This window comes from Bufo bufo, chromosome 9 (assembly GCF_905171765.1).
Source record: "Bufo bufo chromosome 9, aBufBuf1.1, whole genome shotgun sequence".
NCBI lineage: Eukaryota > Metazoa > Chordata > Amphibia > Anura > Bufonidae > Bufo > Bufo bufo.
The window spans coordinates 53,487,003-53,511,930 of record NC_053397.1 but is presented as its reverse complement, the minus strand read 5'-3'; the positions used below and the strand labels follow the sequence as shown (position 1 = coordinate 53,511,930).

The window sequence follows — 24,928 nt, the reverse complement described above, 5'->3', positions numbered from 1 at the left end:
ATAAAAAGGTGAAAAATTCCCACCCTGGATTCATTTTTTCATCACATTATACACTGCTCATTTCTATGGTTATGGCCACCCTGCAATCCAGCAGCAGTGGTCGTGCTTGCGCACAATAAGAAAAATCTCCAACCTATGTGAGCCTCCCACGGTTCCGGCCGGCGCTTTTCCCTATAGTATGCAAGCACGACCACCACTGATGGATTTCAGGGTGGTCGTAACCATGAAAACGAGCAGTGCATAATGTCAAAAATGAATCCAGCCAGCGAAGGAAGCAAAAAGGACAATACTACTACATTAGTAAGGGTCTTGTATTAAACTTCTCTACGTGATAAATGCCATTTGCTGAAGTGAGACAACCCCTTCAATGTAGAGGTTGATGATCAGAAGAACTGAAACGTGGAATTGAAATACAACATCAATGCGAAGAAAAAAAAAGTCCCACCACAGGAAGCAGCTGACGCTCCACTTACCGGTTCTGTTCTTCTAGCTTCGCCAACAACTCTACTTCGTCTGGACTTAGCTGTACCGGAGAAGATGGGGAAAGTGCTGGTGTAGACAGGGTGGAGGACGTAGTGTGTAATGAAGTTGATGGACTCGCCACTTGACTTGCCATTTGACTGACAGTGTGTGACACTGTGTTCTTCACCCATGAGAGAGTAGAACTCAATTTTTCGGCAACCCTGTCTGTCGCCACCTGAAACAGAAAAAAAATAATATAAAAAATGTCACAGATGTATTTCACTTCATGTTCCTGATCTGCTGACGCCTCATATATTACCGAGCAAGAACTAAATTATTCACTGGGAGCTTTAACTGTTAACTACAGCTGCCTCTATTAACAAGACCGCCTGCCTTGAGCTCAAGGGTATGGCCACTCGTGGAAGGTCCCATGTGGGTTTTCCACGGTGGAAAATCTGCAGCATACATAGCCAAAATCCACATCAAATAGTGCAGATCGTGGATACACTGTGGACGTGTGCAGCAAACCCACGGCATTGTACGGCACCAGGAAAGAGGATGAGATTTATTTTTCAAATCTCACACACAGAGCAATGTGTTAAAAAAATAAAAATAATCAGCAGTGTAAATTGACCCACCGCGTGAATTTTAAAGGGTTTGTGCAGCCAGTGCATACTGATGACCTATCTGCAGGTTAGGTCATCAATACCCGATAGGTGGGAGTCCGAATCTCGGCACCTCCACCAGCTGTATGAAGAGGAGACGGGGCTTGTATGAGCGCTCCTTATTTTTCGAGTTTACACTGCGCGTCGTCTTGGCGGCAGTGCAGTGTAATTGCAAGTACTTGTTCCATTCACTTAGGATGAGCACTTGTAATTACGTACACGGTGCGGCTATGGGTCTATATTAAGGACTTCGTGTGCTGCCTCTGAGGATTGTCCGTATTGTAAAGTCCTGATCTTTTTCAAAAGATTATTACATTAGAGAAAATGGATCCAAACCACAGGAGCAATGGAATCAATATTTCATGGGAAAAAAAACCTGGACAGCAATTAGAGATAATTACAGTAATAACAACCAACAGACTTTAAAGGGGGTTGTGCACTAATTTCCAGACCTCTCAGACTGGCGGGACCCGCGCTGCTGATCAGCTGGACTTTCCAACCAAAGGATCGCCCACCCGATGCATATTTTGTCCATGTAGGCAGGAGCTGCACACAAAAGCCCAACAAGAGGTTCGCCCACTGGGTGACAGTCCTGATGTTTGTGGGCGAGTTTAGGAATGCGGATCATCTATGATCTGCCTGCTGGACACTGACCAAGTAGACCTTCTGGGAATACACTCAGGGCACAAGGCCACTGATAGTTATCCGTCTGCATGAGAAAATATAGCGTCCTAGTTTACTCATCCTTGTAAATGTTTGCCTATACACAATGCCCCAGGAAATAAGCCGCAGCATACAGCCGTACACGAGACATCATTCGGGTTACTCCGCTCTATATATACACACGAGCTTGAGGTCATTTGTGTAGCGGTTGTAATATATACCGTATCAGCTTCAGTCTGCAATAACTGGTTAAGCAGCTCAATAAACATAAGTAGACTTAAAGAGGACCCGTCACCTCTCCCGACATGTCCGTTTTAGAAACTACTTGTAATAATTCTGGAGTATTTTTTTTTAATCTAACACCATGTTGTGCCATTCCTTTATTAGTCCTGTTAGAATTTTATTTTTTTGAGTGCGTCTTCTGGGGTAAATACTAATGAGTGCTTCTATAATGGAAGCACTCATTAGGACCGGCAAGCGGTGATTGCAGCACTCCCCGGGCTCTGTACTCACCGATTCCTAGTCCTCTGCCGTCGGCTGGGCTGTGACTGCGCACAGCGTGAGGACGTCAGTGATCTGTGACCTCAAACTGTGCGCGTCTGGTCACAGCAGAGCATGCGGCAAGAAGAGATGGAGCTGGTTCATGGGAGCGGAGGCGGTATCCGGAGCAGGAGAGCTCTGGCCAGAGGAAGAGCTTCGTGCGCGAAACTGCAGTCGCCGCTTACTGTTTGGTTGCACTGTATTGTCTCTGCTCCTGACCCGTGGTGAATAAAGTAAATGAAAACGTAGAATGGCGAGTGCCGCTGGATTATTTTCTTATGTTGCATGTGAATTATTAATGCCCGACACCAGCTGAGCACCGCCTGACCAGGGGATACGCTGAACATTGTCCGTAGCTGTACTTGCAGGAGGAAGCGGGGTTATGTGCAGTGCCATCGGATCTGTTGTCTAACTCCATTGATCCGGAGCAGGACAGGTAAGTGGATTTTTTTTTTTTTTTTTTTTATTTGGTCTGAGCAAAATGGCTTGTATGGAGGTCTGGGGGTCATTCACATTCAGGGGTCTGATCTGCGGTCTGAATGGGGAAGGTTTATTCATAATGGGGCTGTTATTTGAGATCTAGGTGTCATTCACATTGGGGGTCTAATCTGAAGTCTGAATAGTGGGGGGGGGGGTTCTTATTCATATTGGGGCTCTGATCTGAGGTCTGATTGGGGGTCATTCACAGAGTCTGATTGGAGGTCTGACCTTATTTACATTGGGATCTGAGCTGAGTTCTGATCGATGGTCTTATTAACATTGGGGGTCTGATCGGGGCTCTGAGCTGAGGTCTAATGAAAAATATTTTTCTTATTCTCCTCCTCTAAAATCTAGGTGCGTCTTTCGGGCAGGTGCGTCTTATAAGGTGAAAAATACTGTATATTGCCCGTGGGAGCCAGGGCTCTGCGATGGGTAGTGAGTAGGGGAACTTCAGAGGGATCGCTCTCACTAGGGTGGTCATTGCTCTCACCTGTATATGTAGGGATTACTAGGGGCAGTCAGGAGATCCCACCTGGATGTTTCATGGGTTCCACCATCTCTGGGCAGACTGTTGTCGCTTTGTCATATCATTTTAGGACAGGTAATTTTGGGCTTCATACTTAACTTTTAAACAATATTGGTAAAGTATTAAAATATTGTCTTATACAACCAGGAGCATGCCTTCACTATAAATTTATTGTGATACTGTTTGGACTACATCATTAAGTCCATACCACCACTAAGGGTACTTTCACACTTGCGTTTTTATTTTCCGGCATAGGGCTCTTTCACACCTGCGTTCTTGTCTTCCGGCATAGAGTTCCGTCGTCGGGGCTCTATGCCGGAAGAATCCTGATCAGGATTATCCCAATGCATTCTGAATGGAGAGAAATCCGTTCAGGATGCATCAGGATGTCTTCAGTTCCGGAACGGAACGTTTTTTAGCCGGAGAAAATACCGCAGCATGCTGCGCTTTTTGCTCCTGCCAAAAATCCGGAACACTTGCCGCAAGGCCGGATCCGGAATTAATGCCCATTGAAAGGCATTGATCCGGATCCGGCCTTAAGCTAAACGTCGTTTCAGCGCATTGCCGGAGCCGACATTTAGCTTTTTCAGAGTGGTTACCATGGCTCCCAGGACGCTAAAGTCCTGGCAGCCATGGTAAAGTGGAGCGGGAAGCGGGGGAGCAGTGTACTTACCGTCCGTGCGGCTCCCCGGGCGCTCCAGAGTGACGTCAGGGCGCCCCAAGCACATGGATCACGTGATCGCATGGATCACGTCATCCATGCGCATGGGGCGCTCTGACGTCATTCTGGAGCGCCCCGGGAGCCGCGCGGACTGTAAGTATACCGCTCCCCCGCTCCCCGCTCCTACTATGGCAACCAGGACTTTAATAGCGTCCTGGGTGCCATAGTAACACTGAAAGCATTTGGAAGACGGTTCCATCTTCAAATGCTTTCAGTAGACTTGCGTTTTTTCCGGATCCGGAGTGTAATTCCGGCAAGTGGAGTACACGCTGGATCCGGACAACGCAAGTGTGAAAGAGGCCATAGAGTTCCATCCTAGCGGCTCTAAACCGGAAAAGAACTGATCAGTTTTATCCTCATGCATTGTGAATGGAGAGTAATCCGTTCAGGATGCATCAGGATGTCTTCAGTTCAGTCATTTCGACTGATCAGGCAAAAGAGAAAACCACAGCATGCTACGGTTTTATCTCCTGTCAAAAAAAACTAAAGACTTGCCTGATCCGTCTTAAAATGCAATCAGTTTGCATGCGACGGAACTGCCTGCCGGATTCCTCTGCTGCAAGTGTGAAAGTAGCCTAACTGTGGCTGCTTATAGCTCGGTGTGCCCCTGCACAGTCTGACACTATTCAATCAGAGCTGCCAGTGTCAGACTGTGCAGGGACACCCCCCCCCCCCAAACTGGTAACAGCCATCTGGACCTTCAGTGCAAACGTCTAGCAAGAATAATAAATGAATGGTACAATAAAGGCCAGTTTCACAGCAGCGTACTCTGTGCAAGACATGCGCTCCGTGTGTCAGAGGTATTTCCCGGCCTGAATGCCGAGCCTGCGATATGGACCCACAGTATAATAAGGAATTATAATGCCGAGTGCTCCTGCCCAACCTCAACTCTAATGATCAGTGCTCAGATAAGGCAGTCAGTACATATCAGAGTTTAGGTCGGGCAGAGACACATAGCATTATAAATCATTATTATGCCGTGGGTCCATGTCGCAGGGGCAGCATTCAGGCCGGGAAATACTTCTGACACATGGAGAAAATTTCTCGCACAGAATACACGCGTGGGAAACTGGCCATAGAGTGATGAGAACGGATACTCCAGAACTGTGATTACACGGGGATTCAAGTGGTTACGAATACAGTCATGTCAGGAGAGGGGACTGCTCCTCTTTAATAGGCATCTGTCAGCAGTCTTGTCCCTATCACACTGGCTGACCTGTTACATGTGCGCTTGGCAGCTGAAGGCATCTGTGTTGTTCCCGTGTTCATGTGTGTCCGCATTGCTTAGGAGCAACGGGGTCGTTGCCGTTACACCTAGGCTCTGCTCTCTCTGCACTTTGATGGGTAGGGCCAGACATTATTATGTTTTCACTGCCGGTTCTGTCAAAGTGCAGATGGTGCAGTAGTTGCAAAGAGAGCAGAACCTCTAGGTGTAATGGTAACGCCCCTGTTGCTCCTAGAGGCTCATTTGCATACATTAAAACATGTTTCTCAGCAATGCGGACACACATGAACATGGAGCCAACACAGATGTCTTCAGCTGCCAAGCGCACATACAAGCCAGATAGGTCCATAGGTAAAAATCAGATCTCACCAGGATCTAATAAACTGCAGTGAGACATTGTCAGACCATGAACCCCATGCGCTGCCTCTTTCATGTGAGCAGAATGTAAATGCACAAAGCTGAAAATAGCTACTGAGGTTTGTGTGCTGCTCATACATCATTTCTAGAGCGATTTGGCAGCCAAACCAGCATGGTGTGTGTGCCCATCCCTGCATATGGCACCACGAAGCTTCTGCTACGATCTCCTGAGTCAATATCCAAGGAACAACACAGAACAAAGAGGCTTCTGAGACCGTGACCGCCACCGGGTCACTATCTGCACTACAGGTGTACGGCTTTCTACAGGCAGAAGCCAAATATTCTGAAACCTGCATCCAGTAAGTGGAAGTAACCAGATCAGTGCTCTTTAGCGAGCAACAGACTGCAGATATTTGCCTAAATTTAAAGGGAACCTGACATGGTCTCCGAGCTGCAGGCAGCAAGTTATAGAGCAGGAGGAGCTGAGCAGACTAATATACAGCTTTATGGGAAAATATTCTGTATAACTTGTGGGTTGTGCCACAAAAAATATTCTGCAGCACCTGGATCAAAATACTTTTGTAATTGCATGTAGAAGTTTTGCATAGCTACTGAGTTATTCAAGGAAATATAGCTGTATAGCGCCACCTGCTGTTTAATCTTTTTCTTTGTCCGGCTCACTGAGAAGGTCGCACATGCTCAGTTCCATCTGTCAACTGCCTCCTGAGCTGTGATAGGGAGAGCATGGACACGCCCCCTGAGCTGTGATAGGAAGAGCATGGACACGCCCCCTGAGCTGTGATAGGAAGAGCATGGACACGCCCCCTGAGCTGTGATAGGAAGAGCATGGACACGCCCCCTGAGCTGTGATAGGAAGAGCATGGACACGCCCCCTGAGCTGTGATAGGAAGAGCATGGACACGCCCCCTGAGCTGTGATAGGAAGAGCATGGACACGCCCCCTGAGCTGTGATAGGAAGAGCATGGACACGCCCCCTGAGCTGTGATAGGAAGAGCATGGACACGCCCCCTGAGCTGTGATCGGAAGAGCATGGACACGCCCCCTGAGCTGTGATCGGAAGAGCATGGACACGCCCCCTGAGCTGTGATAGGAAGAGCATGGACACGCCCCCTGAGTTGCAGCAGAACAGACACTCCCCTTGAGCTGTCGGCTTGATATAAATCTAGCAGAGCAATGAATGGGGAGATCTCTGGATCCAAGTGAGGCACAGGGCTGGTTCTAGCTTTCTTAGGCCCCAATCACACAACCGTATTTTTGGTCCGCATCCGATCCGCATTTTTTGCAGATTGGATGCGGACCCATTAATTTCAATGCAGACCGCAAAATACATACGGTCGTGTGAATGAACCCTTAGAAAGACTGTCATGTACCAGATTGTGCACGATTTTCATTTTTTACATTAATTATGGGATAACCCCTTTAAGTTCCTGCCCATTGTGGGCATTGAAGTCCAGGAGGCGGTCTCATCAGTGATGGACAGCTGTGTATACACAGTCCTAGGGAAGGCTGTCAATCACTGATAGGACCGCCTCCTAAACGTCAAAGCCCAGAATGAGCAGGAATTTAAAATTAATGAAATTCAAGATAAACAGAATATTTTCCCATAAAACTATATAATCAATCTGCTCAGCTCCTCCTGCTTTATAACATACAGCCTGCAGCTCAGACACTATGGGAGTCATTAACAGATATACGCCAACTTATGGTATATCTGTTGCAGAATTGGTTGCGATTTCTCCATCCACGCCAGTTCTATAAAAAAATAATAATAAAGTGTAGCGTGGGCAGGGAAGCAGGCAGTCCAGCCAGCCCATCTCATTTATCATTTTCTACGCCTGATTTAGGTGTAGAAAATGTTCTAAATCTGCACCAGCAAGGGAGCTGGCGTAGATTTAGGCTGGCGGTGGATGGCGCCTTAGTTATGTAGAGGCCGGCACCTCTACATAACTTAGGCCAGGGATGGCCAACGTGCGGCTCTCCAAACTACAACTCCCACCATGCCCTGCTGTAGGCTGATAGCTGTAGGCAATGTGGCCATGCTGGGAGTTGTAGTTTTACAACAGCAGGAGGGCCACAGGTTGGGCAGCCCTGACTTAAAGGGGTTGTCTGGGTTCAGAGCTGAACCGGACATACCTCCATTTTCACCCAGGCAGCCCCCTACTTGAGCATATAAAGATGCTACATTTTCCGTTTCATTGACCATACAGCGCAATGAAAGGTGGAGTTCCACTTTAAAGTGGTTATCCCATGAATAATGTAAAAAATTAAGATCAGACATCATATAGTACAGGACAATCTCTTTCTAACAAAGCTAGAACCAGCCCTGCACCTCACATGGATCCAGAGCTCCCCCCATTCATTGCTCTGCTAGATGTATATCAAGCCGACAGCACAAGGGGAGTGTCTTTTCCATTGCAGCTAAGGGGGCGTGTCCATGCTCTCCCTATCACAGCTCAGAAGGCAGTTGAAAGATGGAACTGAGCATGTGCGGCCTTCTCAGTGAGCAGGTCAAAGAATTAAGAAATTAAGTAGCGCTATAAAAATACATTTTACTGAATAACTCAGTAGCTATACAAATTTTTTAATTACATACAATTACAAAAGTATTCAGATCCAGGTGCTTGTTTGAAATCTGTAGAATATTTTTTGTGGGACAACCCCTTTAACCACCTCCGGACCGCCTAACGCAGATTCGCGTTCCGGAGGTGGCAGCGCTGCGCACAGTCACGCATATACGCGTCATCTCGCGAGACGCGAGATTTCGCTCCAAGCCGGCCCGCGCATGCGCATCGCGGGCCGGCAAAAGTTAAAGAACAAGTTAGTCACCAGCCTGCCAGCAACGATCATTGGCTGGCAGGCTGGCGATTTTTAAAAAATCCAATCACAAGCCATATAACAGATCATATTAGTAAATATGATCTGTTATATGGCTTGTCTGCTCCTGTGCTGGTCCTTTTCGTCGGTTGGTTGCCCAGCACAGGAGCAGACTGAACTGTGAGTAGCACCAACACTACACCTTAGCCCCAGATCACCCCCCTGCACCCCAATTAACCCTTTGATCACACCCTTTGATCGCCCCCTGTCAATCACCAGTGAAAGGAAAAAAAGTGATCAGTGTAAACTGTCACTTTTTTTTTTTCATAGTATTGGCTGTTAGGTTTAGGGATAGTTTAGGGCCCCTTGGTAGGTAGTTAGCGTCAGTTAGCGCCACCCCACCGCACCGCAGTCACTTTTTATTCGCTGAACTAGCGTATCGCTAATCAGCATTTTGTACTTTTATAGTATCTGTAAGTGATCAAAAACTGATCACGGTCAGATCTATAATAGTATTTGTGTCACTTAGTTCGCCCTCCACCCAAAACGCAGTGTTTGCCCGATCAGGCCTGATCGGTCGCCCACACGTGCGTTCACCCACGGCCCGCCCCACCGCAGTGACAAAAAATATATATTTTTGATCACTGCACATTATTTTACACGCACTGCGGCGATAAAAAAATCAGTTTTTGATATTTTTTATCAACCGCAGCGGCCTCCGGTACTTCGCTAGCCTCCCCTTTGTAAGACAGGTTTGCTTTTTTTCTGGGTAGTCTCAGGGAATACCCTAAATTTAGTAGTCCAAAATGTCAAACAGGGGTATTCTTCTGAAGAGGCCTACAGGATTCTGACCCAGTCGGATGAGGAGTGGGAACCCTCACTGATGAATCTAGCGGGTCAGAATATGAACCTGTGGAAAGCAGTGGCTCTCTGACCCAAGTTCGGACGAGGAGGTGGAGGTCCCTGGCAGCACCAGGCGTACCCGGCCCCATGTCGCTAGACCACAGGTTTATGCAGGATCCGCTTCAAGAGCAAGCAGAGTGGGGCTGTCGCTGCCGGATCACGTGGTGAGGCATACACCAGCAGCGCAGCCCCTCCCTGGACCTAGTACCAGCACTGCCGTACAACATGGTGAAGTGGCGAGCACCAGAAGGGCAGTTGAAGCTGGTACGTGGCACGTGCACTAGTTACCCCGTCGCAGCCACCGCAAAGACGGCCCGTAGAGCCCCTAGAATCCCTGAGGTGCTGGCAAACCCTGATTGGCCAGTCCACCAACTTCAGCCGCACCTGTAGTTCCCCCTTTCACCGCCCAGTCTGGAGTTCGGGTTGAGACGGCTCAAATCGGTTCGGCCTGGATTTTTTGAGCTGTTCTTGACTGCGGAGCTCTTGGACTTAGTCGTGGCAGAGACCAACCAGTATGCCACACAATTTATATCCGCCAACCGGGAAGCTTTATGCCCGCCTTTCCGGTGGAAACCAGTCCAAGTTTCCGAAATTAAAATTTTTTTGGGCCTTCTCCTCAACTTGGGCCTGACAAAAAAGCATGAATTGCGGTCATATTGGTCAACGCACCCGATTCATCACATGCCCATGTTCTCTGCTGCTATGTCCAGGGCACGATTTGAGGCCATCCTCCGTTTCCTGCATTTTAGCGACACACCACCTCCCGTCCCAGAGGCCACCCAGCTTTTGACCGGCTCCACAAAATCGGCCCCTCATAGACCATTTCAACCAGAAATTTGCAGATTTGTATACCCCCGAGCAAAACATCTGCGAGACGAGTCCCTAATACATTTTACCGGGCGCCTTGGCTTCAAACAGTACATCCCAAGCAAGCGTGCCGGTATGGGGTCAAATTGTATAAGCTCTGTGAAAGGGCCACAGGCTATAACCCACAAATTTCGTGTCTATGAGGGAAAAGATCAGACCCTGGAGCCGGTCGGTTGCCCTGACTACCTGGGGAGCAGTGGGAAGACAGTCTGGGACTTGGTGTCACCCTTATTCGGCAAGGGGTACCATCTTTATGTGGACAATTTTTACACAAGTGTGGCCCTCTTTAGGCATTTGTTTCTAGAACGGATTTGCGCCTGTGGCACCGCGCGAACTAGTCGCGTGGGCTTCCCCCAACGGCTTGTAACCACCCGTCTTGCAAGGGGGCAGAGGGCTGCCTTGTGTAACGAAGAACTGCTCGCGGTGAAATGGAGAGACAAGCGTGACGTTTACATGCTCTCCTCCATTCACGCAGACACGACAATCCAAATTGAGCGAGCAACCCGTGTCATTGAAAAGCCCCTCTGTGTCCACGACTATAATGCGCTCATGGGAGGGGTGGACTTCAATGACCAGATGTTGTCTCCGTATTTAGTTTCCCGCAGAACCAGACGCTGGTATAAGAAGGTGTCTGTATATTTAATTCAATTGGCGCTGTACAATAGTTTTGTTCTCTACAGTAAGGCTGGGAGAACACGATCTTTCCTCATCTTCCAGGAAATGATCATCGAGAACCTCCTTTACCCAGGAGGTTCCGTGGCCCCATCCCCCAGTGTAGTTAGCCGTCTACACGAGCGACATTTCCCCAGTGTCGTTCCTGGTACCTCAACCCAACCGTCACCCCGAAAAAGATGTCGTGTCTGTAGCAGGAGTGGAATAAGGCGTGACACCCGCTATTTCTGTCCTGACTGTGCTGACCACCCTGCCCTATGCTATGGAGAGTGTTTCCGGAAGTACCACCACACAGGTACACCTAGCATAGGGATTGCATCTCACAGGACAGGCACACAGGGCTATTAGGGCCCTTTTACTCTCAGCTGCTGCCAAACTCTCTTTTCACCTGGGATAAAGTGCATAACGTACCTTCGCCACATCTTTGGGCGATTTGCGCTTTGCACATTGTCCCATGGGGAAGGAGAGTTTGTTCTATAAAGGTAAAAAAAACTAAACAAAAAAAAAATTACCGTAAGTAAAAAAGTTAAAAAAGTTTAAAAAAGTTAATATGTTCTGTTCTAAAGTTAATAAAGTTATTGCTTTGCGGCCTGGTTTTTTCTTTTTTGTTTTGTTTTTTTTACCTTCCAGGTGGACCAACCGATCGACCAGCTGCAGCACTGATGTGCATTCGGACAGAAGCATTGTGCTGCTGTCAGATTACACGCAAGTCGGTGTATGCGGCGCTGCAAGACGAGATTTCTCCTCTGCAGTAAAAGATATGTTTGCGAGGCATATGAGCTGAGGAGGTGGCGGTGTTCATATACTTTGGCAAACACTTTGTATATATAAAAAAAAAAATCCCGGCAATGATTTATTCATCCACATCGATTGATGTGAATGGAGAAATCTGGTTTGCCAGGGCAGTACGAGCTGAAGTGGGTATGGATGTTGGGCGGAGCTCCTATGTCCTGGCAGACGCCTTTCCCCTCCTTTTTCTTTTTTTGGCAGAGATTTTTTCATCCACATTGATCGATGCGAATGAAGAAATCTGTGCCGTTCATTTTTTTCTTTCAGCCCAGAGGCTGAACGGAAAAAAAAAATCTCATTACCAGTATGCTCAATATAAGGAGAATAGCAGAAACTCCTAATGCTGGGCATACATGTAATGATTGCGGAGACCCTCAAATGCCAGGGCAGTACAAACACCCCACAAATAACACCATTTTGGAAAGAAGACACCCCAAGGTATTTGCTGAGGGGCATATTGAGTCCATGAAAGATTGAAATTTTTTGTCCCAAGTTAGCGAAAGGGAGACTTTGTGAGAACAAAATCCAAAAATCAATTTCCGCTAACTTGTGCCCAAAATTTTTTTTTTTCAATGAACTCGCCATGCCCCTCATTGAATACCTTGGGGTGTCTCTTTCCAAAATGGGGTCACATGTGGGTATTATACTGCCCTGGCATTTTAGGGGCCCCAAAGCGTGAGAAGAAGTCTGGTATCCAAATGTCTAAAAATGCCCTCCTAAAAGGAATTTGGGCCCCTTTGCCCACCTAGGCTGCAAAAAAGTGTCACACATGTGGTATCTCCGTATTCAGCAGAAGTTGGGGAATATGTTTTGGGGTGTCATTTTACATATACCCATGCTGGGTGAGATACCTATCTTGGTCAAAATGCCAACTTTTGTATAAAAAAAATGGGAAAAGTTGTCTTTTGCCAGATATTTCTCTCACCCAGCATGGGTATATGTAAATGACACCCCAAAACACATTCCTTACCTTCTTCTGAGTACGGAGATACCAGATGTGTGACACTTTTTTGCAGCCTAGCTGGGCAAAGGGGCCCACATTCCAAAGAGCACCTTTCAGATTTCACAGGTCATTTACCTACTTACCAGACATTAGGGCCCCTGGAAAATGCCAGGGCAGTATAACTGCCCCACAAGTGACCCCATTTTGGAAAGAAGACACCCAAGGTATTCCGTGAGGGGCATGGCAAGTTCCTAGAATTTTTTATTTTTTGTCACAAGTTAGTGGAAAATGATGATTTTTTTTTTTTTTTTTTTTTTTCATACAAAGTCTCCTATTCCACTAACTTGTGACAAAAAAAAAAAATTTCCATGAACTCACTATGCCCATCAGCGAATACCTTGGGGTCTCTTCTTTCCAAAATGGGGTCACTTGTGGGTAGTTATACTGCCCTGGCATTCTAGGGGCCCAAATGTGTGGTAAGGAGTTTGAAATCAAATTCAGTAAAAAATGACCTGTGAAATCCAAAAGGTGCTCTTTGGAATATGGGCCCCTTTGCCCACCTAGGCTGCAAAAAAGTGTCACACATCTGGTATCTCCGTACTCAGGAGAAGGTGGGAATGTGTTTTGGGGTGTCATTTTATATATACCATGCTGGGTGAGAGAAATATCTTGGCAAAAGACAACTTTTCCCATTTTTTTTATACAAAGTTGTCATTTGACCAAGATATTTATCTCACCCAGCATGGGGTATATGTAAAAAGACACCCCAAAACACATTCCTCAACTTCTCCTGAGTACGGCAATACCACATGTGTGACACTTTTTTGCAGCCTAGGTGGCAAAGGGGCCATATTCCAAAGAGCACCTTTCGGATTTCACTCGTCATTTTTTACAGAATTTGATTTCAAACTCCTTACCACACATTGGGCCCCTAGAATGCCAGGGCAGTATAACTACCCCACAAGTGACCCCATTTTGGAAAGAAGAGACCCCAAGGTAATTCGCTGATGGGCAATAGTGAGTTCATGGAAGTTTTTATTTTTTGTCACAAGTTAGTGGAATATGAAGACTTTGTATGAAAAAAAAAAAAAAAAAAAAAATCATCATTTCCACTAACTTGTGACAAAAAATAAAAAATTCTAGGAACTCGCCATGCCCCTCACGGATAGCTTGGGGTGTCTTCTTTCCAAAATGGGGTCACTTGTGGGGTAGTTATACTGCCCTGGCATTCTAGGGGCCCAAATGTGTGGTAAGGAGTTTGAAATCAATTCTGTTAAAAATGACGAGTGAAATCCGAAAGGTGCCTCTTTGGAATATGGGCCCTTTGCCCACCTAGGCTGCAAAAAGTGTCACACATCTGGTATCTCCGTACTCAGGAAAGGTGGGGAATGTGTTTTGGGGTGTCATTTTACATATACCCATGCTGGGTGAGAGAAATATCTTGGCAAAAGACAACTTTTCCATTTTTTTATACAAAGTTGTCATTTGACCAGATATTTATCTCACCCAGCATGGGTATATGTAAAAAGACACCCCAAAACACATTCCTCAACTTCTCCTGAGTACGGGGGATACCAGATGTGTGACACTTTTTTGCAGCCTAGGTGGGCAAAGGGGCCCATATTCCAAAGAGCACCTTTCGGATTTCACTCGTCATTTTTTACAGAATTTGATTTCAAACTCCTTACCACACATTTGGGCCCCTAGAATGCCAGGGCAGTATAACTACCCCACAAGTGACCCCATTTTGGAAAGAAGAGACCCCAAGGGTATTCGCTGATGGGCATAGTGAGTTCATGGAATTTTTTATTTTTTGTCACAAGTTAGTGGAATATGAGACTTTGTATGAAAAAAAAAAAAAAAAAAAAAATCATCATTTTCCACTAACTTGTGACAAAAAATAAAAAATTCTAGGAACTCGCCATGCCCTCACGGAATAGCTAGGGGTGTCTTCTTTCCAAAATGGGGTCACTTGTGGGGTAGTTATACTGCCCTGGCATTCTAGGGGCCCAATGTGTGGTAAGGAGTTAGAAATCAAATTCTGTAAAAAATGATGAGTGAAATCCGAAAGGTGCTCTTTGAATATGGGCCCCTTTGCCCACCTAGGCTGCAAAAAAGTGTCACACATCTGGTATCTCCGTTCTCAGGAGAAGGTGGGGAATGTGTTTTGGGGTGTCTTTTTACATATACCCATGCTGGGTGAGAGAAATATCTTGGCAATAGACAACTTTTCCCATTTTTTATACAAAGTTGTCATTTGACCAAGATATTTATCTCACCCAGCATGGGTATATGTAAAAAGACACCCCAAAACACATTCCTCAACTTCTCTTGAGTACGGGGATACCAGATGTGTGACACTTTTTTGCAGCCTAGGTGGGCAAAGGGGCCCATATTCCAAAGAGCACCTTTCGGATTTCACTCGTCATTTTTTACTGAATTTGATTCAAAACTCTTTACCACACATTTGGGCCCCTAGAATGCCAGGGCAGTATAACTACCCCACAAGTGACCCCATTTTGGAAAGAAGAGACCCAAGGTAATTCGCTGATGGGCATAGTGAGTTCATAGAACTTTTTATTTTTGTCACAAGTTAGTGAATATTGAGACTTTGTAAGAAAAAAAAAAAAAAAAAAAAAAAATCATCATTTTCCGCTAACTTGTGACAAAAAATAAAAAGTTCTATGAACTCCACTATGCCCATCAGCGAATACCTTAGGGTGTGTACTTTCAGAAATGGGTCATTTGTGGGGTGTTTGTACAGTCTGGGCATTGTAGAACCTCAGGAAACATGACAGGTGCTCAGAAAGTCAGAGCTGCTTCAAAAAGCGGAAATTCACATTTTTGTACCATAGTTTGTAAACGCTATAACTTTTACCCAAACCATTTTTTTTTTACCCAAACATTTTTTTTTTATCAAAGACATGTAGAACTATAAATTTAGAGCAAAATTTCTATATGGATGTCGTTTTTTTTGCAAATTTTACAACTGAAAGTGAAAAATGTCATTTTTTTGCAAAAAAAATCGTTTAAATTTCGATTAATAACAAAAAAAGTAAAAATGTCAGCAGCAATGAAATACCACCAAATGAAAGCTCTATTAGTGAGAAGAAAAGGAGGTAAAATTCATTTGGGTGGTAAGTTGCATGACCGAGCAATAAATGGTGAAAGTAGTGTAGGTCAGAAGTGTAAAAAGTGGCCTGGTCTTTCAGGGTGTTTAAGCACTGGGGGCTGAGGTGGTTAATAAAGCTTGTCAGGAGTTTCACAGTGCAACACTAGATATGGCTCACCTCAACCTCTCATACTTCAGTGTGGCTCACAACCTGGAACAAAATAGGAAGAAGCCATCGGATCTTCGAAAAGCCATTGAAATACGCTCCACAGAAAGCGCACGCTCCAGAGACCCCATGTAAAGCAGATTTTGCAGCCAAAGTTTATTTTAGCTGCTCATTTTCCCTTCATTGCCTGCTACATGGAAAATACAGCACTATACAGGCAACCGCCAGAGAGCTGCCGTCCAAGCAGGACCTTCACTATGACTTCCCTCCATACGCCCAATACAGAATGTGGAAAGGTTATCAGTATGTGATCGGTGGGGACTGACACCCAGGACCCCACCGATCAGCTGTTTGAGAAGGCATCTGCGGTCCTGTGAGCCGCTGCCTCCTCGCAGCTTTCCCTAGGCCAGTGATGTCATGTTCATGGATCATGTGGCCTAGGAGCAGCTCAGCCCCATAGAAGTGAATGGGGCAGAGTGTGCGATACCAAGCACAGCCGCTATACATGTACGGCGCTGGCCTTTGAATGCCGCAAGGAGGCCGAGGAGCTCACCGGAGCGCCGTGCCTTCATCGACAGCTGATCGTGGGGGTCCCAGTGTCAGAGCCCCCCACCGATCAGATACAGATGACCTATCCTGAGGATAGGTCATCACTATCAAAGCTCCAGAAAACCCTTTTAAGGGCCTTGCAAGCTAGATTGTACCATCCTAAAAGGACCTGTTACCTCACCTGACATGCCTGTTATGAATGAGTTACAAGTTGGGGTGTCCCTGCACAGTGACAGCACTGATTGGATATGTCAGACTGTGCAAGGACATTATTCTAGCAGAATAATAAAGGAATGGTACAGCATAGAGTCAAAGAATAGATGCTCCAGAATTGTTATTACATGAGGAATGAAAGTAATTTCTAAAATGGACATGAACATCATGGAAATGCTGGTGGCTACACATTATGCACTACCATTCCTGAAAATTTAACAAAAATAAAAAATACGAAAAATTGAGGCAATCCTATTACGCCTTGTCTTTGGCGAGGCATAACAGCCATACTAAGATGTGAGAGCCACAGTTCTCACCCGCTGCCATAAAAAACCTCCGTCATCCAGAAATTGCATTGTGTGGGAGTCACTTCCTTCGTCTAATCACCAAGATGCCATGGTTTGCTGTGACAACAGGAAAAAAGGGGTTAATAGGATGGGACTGGAGTTCCAGCTGTTCAGACACTGCTACCTCCAGTAGGTCTCAGTAGCGAGACAGTTTCCCAAGGGACAATTTACATTCAAATTGCAAAATCCCAATTTAAAAAGTTTATTTTTTTATAATTTTTTTCCCCCCAGAGAATTAACCCATCACCACTGATCTCTGGACGAGCAATACAGCTATCGTAGTTAAAAAAATAAAATAAAAATCACATCTTTGTAGAGTCCATCTAAACGCTACACTGCTAAGAGCCCTCAAAACCTATCCCCAATCTGTCAAGATCTAGTTGCTGTGGCTCTCAGAACAGGCAGATACTACAGATGGACAGCAGCGACAAGGCAGAATATTCTTTTTAACCATCTGTTTTAATTGTAGTCCGGGGAAGCAGGGGTGGAGGAGCATAATGCTGTGTATGGAAAAGCTGGGGAATTCTCTGAGTGACTGCCCTAGTGGCCAACAAGGGTATGTTCACACAATGGTATTGCCCTGCAGACATCTGCCTGAAATCCATCCACAGAACGCCACACCCAGACGCTCCCCCCGTTGATTTCACCTCTGTGGATTTCCGAATGAAATGTATGTACTTATGGAGTAGTTCCATGTGGATCACCCCTTGTCCGTTTAGCCCCATTCAGACAACCATAAGGCCGCCATGGCCAGTGTTGCGAACCGAAAACAGGGGGGACCGCAAAACACGTCACCCATTGACTTAATGGGTTTGCGATCTGCAACATAGACGAAAAGCCCACAGAATGGTCTCCGTGCGTTTCTTTGGGCTTCCTATCTGTGCGTCCGCTCCGCAACAGGATAAAACATATCCTACCTTTTGCTGTAGGTTGCCGTGGTTTGCGGTCCGCAAAATAAGCACGGCGGCCATACGAGACCAAAATCTGCATGTGTTAGGCCTCCATGCACACGACCGTTGTGTGTTTTGCGGTCCGCAAATTGCAGATCCGCAAAACACGGATGCGTCTGTGTGCATTCGGCAATTTGCGGAACGGCACGGACAGCCATTGATATAACTGCCTATTCTTGTCCGCAAAACGGACAAGAATAGGACAGGTTATATTTTTGGGCGGACCACAGAACGGAGCAAACGGATACGGACAGCACATGGAGTGCTGACCGCATCTTTTGCACCCCCCCATTGGAATGAATGGGGTCCGCATCAAAGACGCAAAAACTGCGGCTAGGATGCGGACCAAAACACTGGTCCGTGTGCATGAGGCCTCACTCACAGATTTTGTCGCAAATTGCCCCTAGCTCTCACCCAGTGCAAAGCAAAGGGGGGAGTACAGCACCGAAAAGCTGCACCAACAATTGACGTGCCTGCGGATTTCAATACCTGTAGCGGTGACTCATTTACTTAGCTGGTAATGGATTACGCTGTTTAAAATCCGTGCACAACACAGCACGTGCTCTTACATGGGTAAATTATTGGGAATAGGCACTGATGCGAACGCCCAACAAGCTGGGTCAAATGTATTGTGATAAATCTACCAAAATATGTGCCATATTCAATGACCTGCAGACTTTTACAGCGGACAACTCTAATGGTAAGTGGGGTCAGTCACATGTGATCACACACCAATAAGAAAAACATACAAAATTGGCAAAGAACTGCACGCAAAAACCAACGCCGAGCGATGCAGAAAATCTCACGTTTCACATCCACATCTGCAGTCCTAAAGCAGAGAACATAAGAAACCAGAGACAGAATTTGCATGCTACCATCAACAATCCCCGTCTGTACAAAACCTCACATACCGCCACCAGGAGACAGAACCCGCATCAGAGGAGCATATTTGTGTGCAAAGAGTATAATTAGTGCCTGCCGTAACCTGTACGGGATTGGGGGGGGGGGGGGGGGACTAAGGACAAAATGCCTCAAGTCTCAACAGTTGAACATTTAGTGGACGGTTAAAAAATCTGAGAGTCAAGAAGTCGCAGGAGGAACATTTGATATTTTTAAGGGCTCATGCACAAGGCCTGGAGGATCCACAATATACGGGCACCGGCCGTTGTGCACTGCATCACGGATGCGGACCCGTTCATCTGAAGTCGGCACAGTCCGGAAGGTGCGGTGCAGAACAGAGGAACAGAGTGCCTCCGTGGGTTTCTCTCCGTGCCTCAGAAACTGAAAAAAACAAAAACATGTTCTATTTTTTTGGCGGTGCAGACGGATCACGGACCCATTCAAGTTTAATAAGTCTGAATTTGTCTGCGGCAGCAGCAGATGATGATGACCGTGCATTGGGGGCCGCAAATTGCAGTCCCCAATGCACAGAACGGTCGGCACACGTGAGCCCTTATGTTGCAGCTAACACCCGTTGCGATGCAGAGATTTATACATGTGGCAAACCTGCAGTAATTCTGTCATTAAAGGGGTTATCCGTGAAATAATATTTATGACCCATCTACAGGATAGGTCATCAGTATTCCACTGGCGGGGGCCAGAGTCCCCAGCATTGGCTCCGCAGATCAGCTGTTTCAGGAAGCAGAGGTTCTAACGGGAGCTGTGGTGAGCACGGCGGTCTTCTGGGCGCTTACCACGCACAGCGCCATACATCGTATAGCGTCAGTGATTGGTACTGCAGCTCAGCCCCATTGACTTGAATGAGGCTGGACTTGAACTAGGCCATGTGACCGATGTATGGCAATTTCATATGGCCTAGGAAGAGGCCATGGTGCGCAGAGCAGCCGATTTGTGGGGGTTCCAGTGGTCAGACCCTCGTAGATCCGATACTGATGATCTATTCTGAGGATGTCATCAATAGTCATCAATTCCTGGATAACCCCTTTAAATCTGCAACAAAATCGATATCATTTGGCACACTGGACTTTCCACGCCATGGGTGGCCATACCGTCACTGCGACACTTGCAGTCCACCCGATATAAAGGGATTAAAGGGGTTGTGGAGGACTGATGGGAGATGACGCATAGCGTAATGAAGAGGAAGCTGCGCTCACATGGACAGCTAGCCGGCCGGGGGCGCCGGTGTCTGACCCCCCACAATTTGATATTGATGACCTACTCTGAGGATAAGTCATCAATATAAAACCCCTGCACAATCCCTTTAAGAAAAAAAGACCTGTCCTATAGTTCTCGTTACCTCCACCAACCCGAATTTTAGTCTTCCAGTAAATTTCCACCTTGTCTCTAAATTCTATGTTTCCAAACTGACCATTCCACTGACCTGCACAATGTTGTGTTCTCCACGAAACATACCTTTAATAAAGAAATATACTATACAGACATCTGAGAGAACGATGTTTAGAAAACCATGATAATCATCCAGATATTACATTACCCATCTGCTGACCTTGCTCAGTACACAGATTACAGCCCACACTGCCGCCACCAAACATCATATTCCCTTCCGCAGAATAATGGTTTCTGGGACTTTGCTGACAGCTTCACTTCTCTACCCCTCCAGCTCCTCACCAGAATTATCCTACATGTACAGAACACCATGTCCGAGAAGATTTAGATGAAACTGTATGAATACATTCTGCCAGCGTTAACCTGACATGTCCACCTCAAAGCTCTGATCAATAAAAGTATACAGCAACCAGCACCTCTGTAATAGTTCCACCGCCTTCTTTACTAACCCACCGAAAAACGTAATGCAACTGAGCAGAGATTGAAAAAGTATAAACTGCTAATGGTGCTTGGTCAATGATCACACAACCAAGGTGGAGCACCCTTTATTTGGGGTTCTGCAGCAGGGTAAAAGTTGATGTAGGGTCACATTAATACTGGGTGGCTCTTCCCCTGTTGTCATGCAGGCTGGGGCATAGTGGTCACACAGATGCAGATATCCTCCTGTGGTCATTCCAAGATCTTTCAACCTGGACCTGTAGCTCATCCAATGTGGTTGTTGGCTGCTATGGACAAGAGAACCATCACTCCTACCAGTCCTAGACCTTAGAGTTTGCTGCTAAACTGCTTTTAGATCTTTGTTTCAGTTGTTTCTGTGATGTATTGAAATATAATTACACGCACTTCATGTTTTTCAAAGGCTTTTATCGACAATTACATGACATTTATGCAAAGAGTCAGTATTTGCAGTGTTGGCCCTTTTTCAGGACCTCTGCAATTCGACTGGGCATGCTCTCAATCAACTTCTGGGCCAATTCCTGACTGACAGCAACCCATTCTTTCATAATCACTTCTTGGAGTTTGTCAGAATTAGTGGGTTTTTGTTTGTCCACCCGCCTCTTGAGGATTGACCACAAGTTCTCAATGGGATTAAGATCTGGGGAGTTTCCAGGCCATGGACCCAAAATGTCAACGTTTTGGTCCCCGAGGCACTTAGTTATCACTTTTGCCTTATGGCACGGTGCTCCATCGTGCTGGAAAATGCATTGTTCTTCACCAAACTGTTGTTGGATTGTTGGAAGAAGTTGCTGTTGGAGGGTGTTTTGGTACCATTCTTTATTCATGGCTGTGTTTTTGGGCAAAATTGTGAGTGAGCCCACTCCCTTGGATGAGAAGCAACCCCACACATGAATGGTCTCAGGATGCTTTACTGTTGGCATGACACAGGACTGATGGTAGCGCTCACCTTTTCTTCTCCGGACAAGCCTTTTTCCAGATGCCCCAAACAACCGGAAAGAGGCTTCATCGGAGAATATGACTTTGCCCAGTCCTCAGCAGTCCATTCACCATACTTTCTGCAGAAGATCAATCTGTCCCTGATCTTTTTTTTTTGAAAGAAGTGGCTTCTTTGCTGGCCTTCTTGACACCAGGCCATCTTCCAAAAGTCTTCGCCTCACTGTGTGTGCAGATGCGCTCACACCTGCCTGCTGCCATTCCTGAGCAAGCTCTGCACTGGTGGCACTCCGATCCTGCAGCTGAATCCTCTTTAGGAGACGATCCTGGCGCTTGCTGGACTTTCTTGGACGCCCTGAAGCCTTCTTAACAAGAATTGAACCTCTTTCCTTGAAGTTCTTGATGATCCTATAAATTGTTGATTGAGGTGCAATCTTAGTAGCCACAATATCCTTGCCTGTGAAGCCATTTTTATGCAACGCAATGATGGCTGCACGCATTTCTTTGCAGGTCACCATGGTTAACAATGGAAGAACAATGATTTTAAGCATCACCCTCCTTTTAACATGTCAAGTCTGCCATTTTAACCCAATCAGCCTGACAATGATCTCCAGCCTTGTGCTCGTCAACATTCTCACCTGAGTTAACAAGACGATTACTGAAATGATCTCAGCAGGTCCTTTAATGACAGCAATGAAATGCAGTGGAAAGGTTTTTTTGGGATTAAGTTAATTTTCATGGCAAAGAAGGATGATCACTCTTCATAACATTCTGGAGTATATGCAAATTGCTATTATAAAAACTTAAGCAGCAACTTTTCCAATATTTATGTAATTCTCAAAACTTTTGGCCACGACTGTACAGTCCATATTCACTCAGTCACAAGGTGGACCTTCCTGATTTTATAGTCTTCTCCAGACTCCAAGTGTCTTAGATTGGGGTCTACTTCTTGAAGCTCCAATCTATTCAATCCTAGTTCCAGTGGGGAGTCGCCATTTTCTATCAATCCCTCCAAGTCCAGTGTTCCCTGGGCCTGGCAGACAGCCAAGGAATAAGATCCACTTGAGGTCCAGTGACCCTTAGGGTTTGTGGGAAGAAGATACCTTCTATGCTCAGTGGACCATCTCTGGTATTTGTAGCGATCTGCCCCAACAGATCAGTACAGTTCAGTTATTTTCCAGGGCTGCAGCAGGACTCTCTAGCACTCAACTACAGCAGGGGGGTGAACCCAACTGATGTGTGGCATACGTGTGAATGGGACTGTTAAGAATTTTACCAAAATAATGATGGAAATGATGGCTGGAGTAAACTGTGAATTAGAAAATCTGCAAGATGAAAATTTTTTCCACGGATTGGGTTGGGTTGTTCTCATGGCAAGGACACAGGCCGTATTTCAACAGAGGAATTACTGGCAACATCTGCAACGCACCAATCTGCATGTGTTACATGTGCATTTGATAGTGGATTTGCCTCTATGCATCACAACGGGTGAAATTTCCAATGAAAATGAGCAGCATAAACTGAAAGATTCTTTCTGTAGAGCGTGGACTTCAATACATTGACGATTTTCCACTTGCAATTCTGCCACGTATGAACATACTGCAAAACTAGGGTCATCATTTCTAACTGTGGAAGCACAACCAAAATGCAAACCACCATGTCTGAAGTCAGGCACTCACAGCAAAAAACACGCACACCACTCATCCTGCGCTCCTGGGAATAATTACCGTGCCACAATAAAAGAACATGCTTCAACTAGTAAAGGAGAAAAGGACACAACAAATGTAAAGGTTCTCGCAAACCATCAGAAAGTAGACATGCCACAAGCATATCCTCAAAGGATGGCAAGCTCAAGAGAAGAGGACAAGCCAACGAGACACAGGGCACAGCTATATAAAGGGTCTCAATGTCCCCTGACATCCCTCAATACTATCGTGGCCCTCTCCACTATAGTCTAGGGGATTTACGCAAAGAGCCAAGCAAGCCGCGGCTCACTCCTGTCATAACTCCTGTAGACTATATTAAAGAGGACCTGCCCAGCAGAGGATCTCAATACCGGAATTAAACTGATCCAATAAGATTTTGCACCGTTCCGTTAGAATGCGGTTGTGTGAAATCAAAACTGATCCGTCACTGGGTGATGGATGTGGTTTTTTAGGCTCCATAAAAAAAACGGGTCACCATTGACTTAAATTGTTTTCAGAGGAGGATCCGTTTTTTCCCCCCATTTTTATGACCGGACACAAAACCGCAGCTTGCAGGGGACATCCTGATGCACCCTGAACAGATCTCCATTCAGAATGCATGAGGACTAAACAGAAGAGTCGTTTTCCAATATTGAGATCCTCTGCCAGATCTCAATAGTGGAAAACAACGCAAGTGTGAAAATAGCCAAGGCTACTTTCACACTAGCGTTGTTTTAATCCGGCGTTCAATTCCGACACCGGAACTGCCCACCGGATCCGGAAAAAAGTGTGAAAACGGATTACATTTGAATCCTGATCAGGATTTTGATCACAATGAAAAAATGCATTGAAAAAAACGGATCCGCCATTTATGGACTTAACTTTTTTTTTCAGATTTTTCGGGTTTAACATGCAAAAGCCGGATCCAGTTTGACTGAACACACAGCGCCGGATCCGGCGTTAATGCAAGTCAATGGGAAAAAGACCGGATCCGGGGTTCAGTCAAAGTGTTCAGGATTTTTGGCCGAGGTAAAACAACATGCTACGGTTTTCTGAAAAGCCTGATCAGTCAAAAAGACTGAACTGAAGACATCCTGATGCATCCTGAATGGATTACTCTCCATTCAGAATGCATTAGGATAAAACTGATCAGTTCTTTTCCGTATTTGAGCCCCTAGGACAGAACTCAGCGCCGGAAAAGAAAAACGCTAGTGTGAAAGTAGGCCTCATGCGCATGGCCGTGCCCATCCGTGTGTGTTCCACATTTTGCAGAACTATTGCCTTCAATAGAGCAATCCTATCCATGTCTGTGATATGGACAATAATAGGACATTATTTTTTTTGGGCAGATCAGACGTGCTGATGCGGACAGACGTAGAATTGCAAAGCAATTAAGGAAGTGACGGGATGACGGATAAGTATTAGGAAGGCATTATGATTGGGTTACTGACCTGTCACACAGGAAAGCTTGGCAGTGATTGGCCACATAACAAGTAACGACCCTCCCCTAATGTTTAAAAGGGTGCAGCAGTAAAGCATTCTTGTTGACAGTAGCTCCA

At 46.0% G+C, this 24,928-nt stretch overlaps 1 protein-coding gene across 4 annotated transcripts in view; it reads right to left on the bottom strand.

The window, feature by feature from the left end:
- The window catches only part of EVI5 (ecotropic viral integration site 5), a 178,177-nt gene that overhangs the window by 130,080 nt on the left and 23,169 nt on the right, over positions 1–24,928 (bottom strand). For 3 of the 4 annotated variants that reach the window (XM_040408655.1, XM_040408653.1, XM_040408656.1), the window contains exons 2-3: positions 17,006–17,092; positions 474–697 (exon numbers count right to left, since the gene is read on the bottom strand). In XM_040408655.1, coding sequence (XP_040264589.1) covers positions 474–697; positions 17,006–17,044 — 263 coding nt within the window. In that variant the 5' untranslated portion in view covers positions 17,045–17,092. The remainder of the gene's footprint in view (positions 1–473; positions 698–17,005; positions 17,093–24,928) is intronic. The other variant, XM_040408654.1, reaches the window with a different exon arrangement.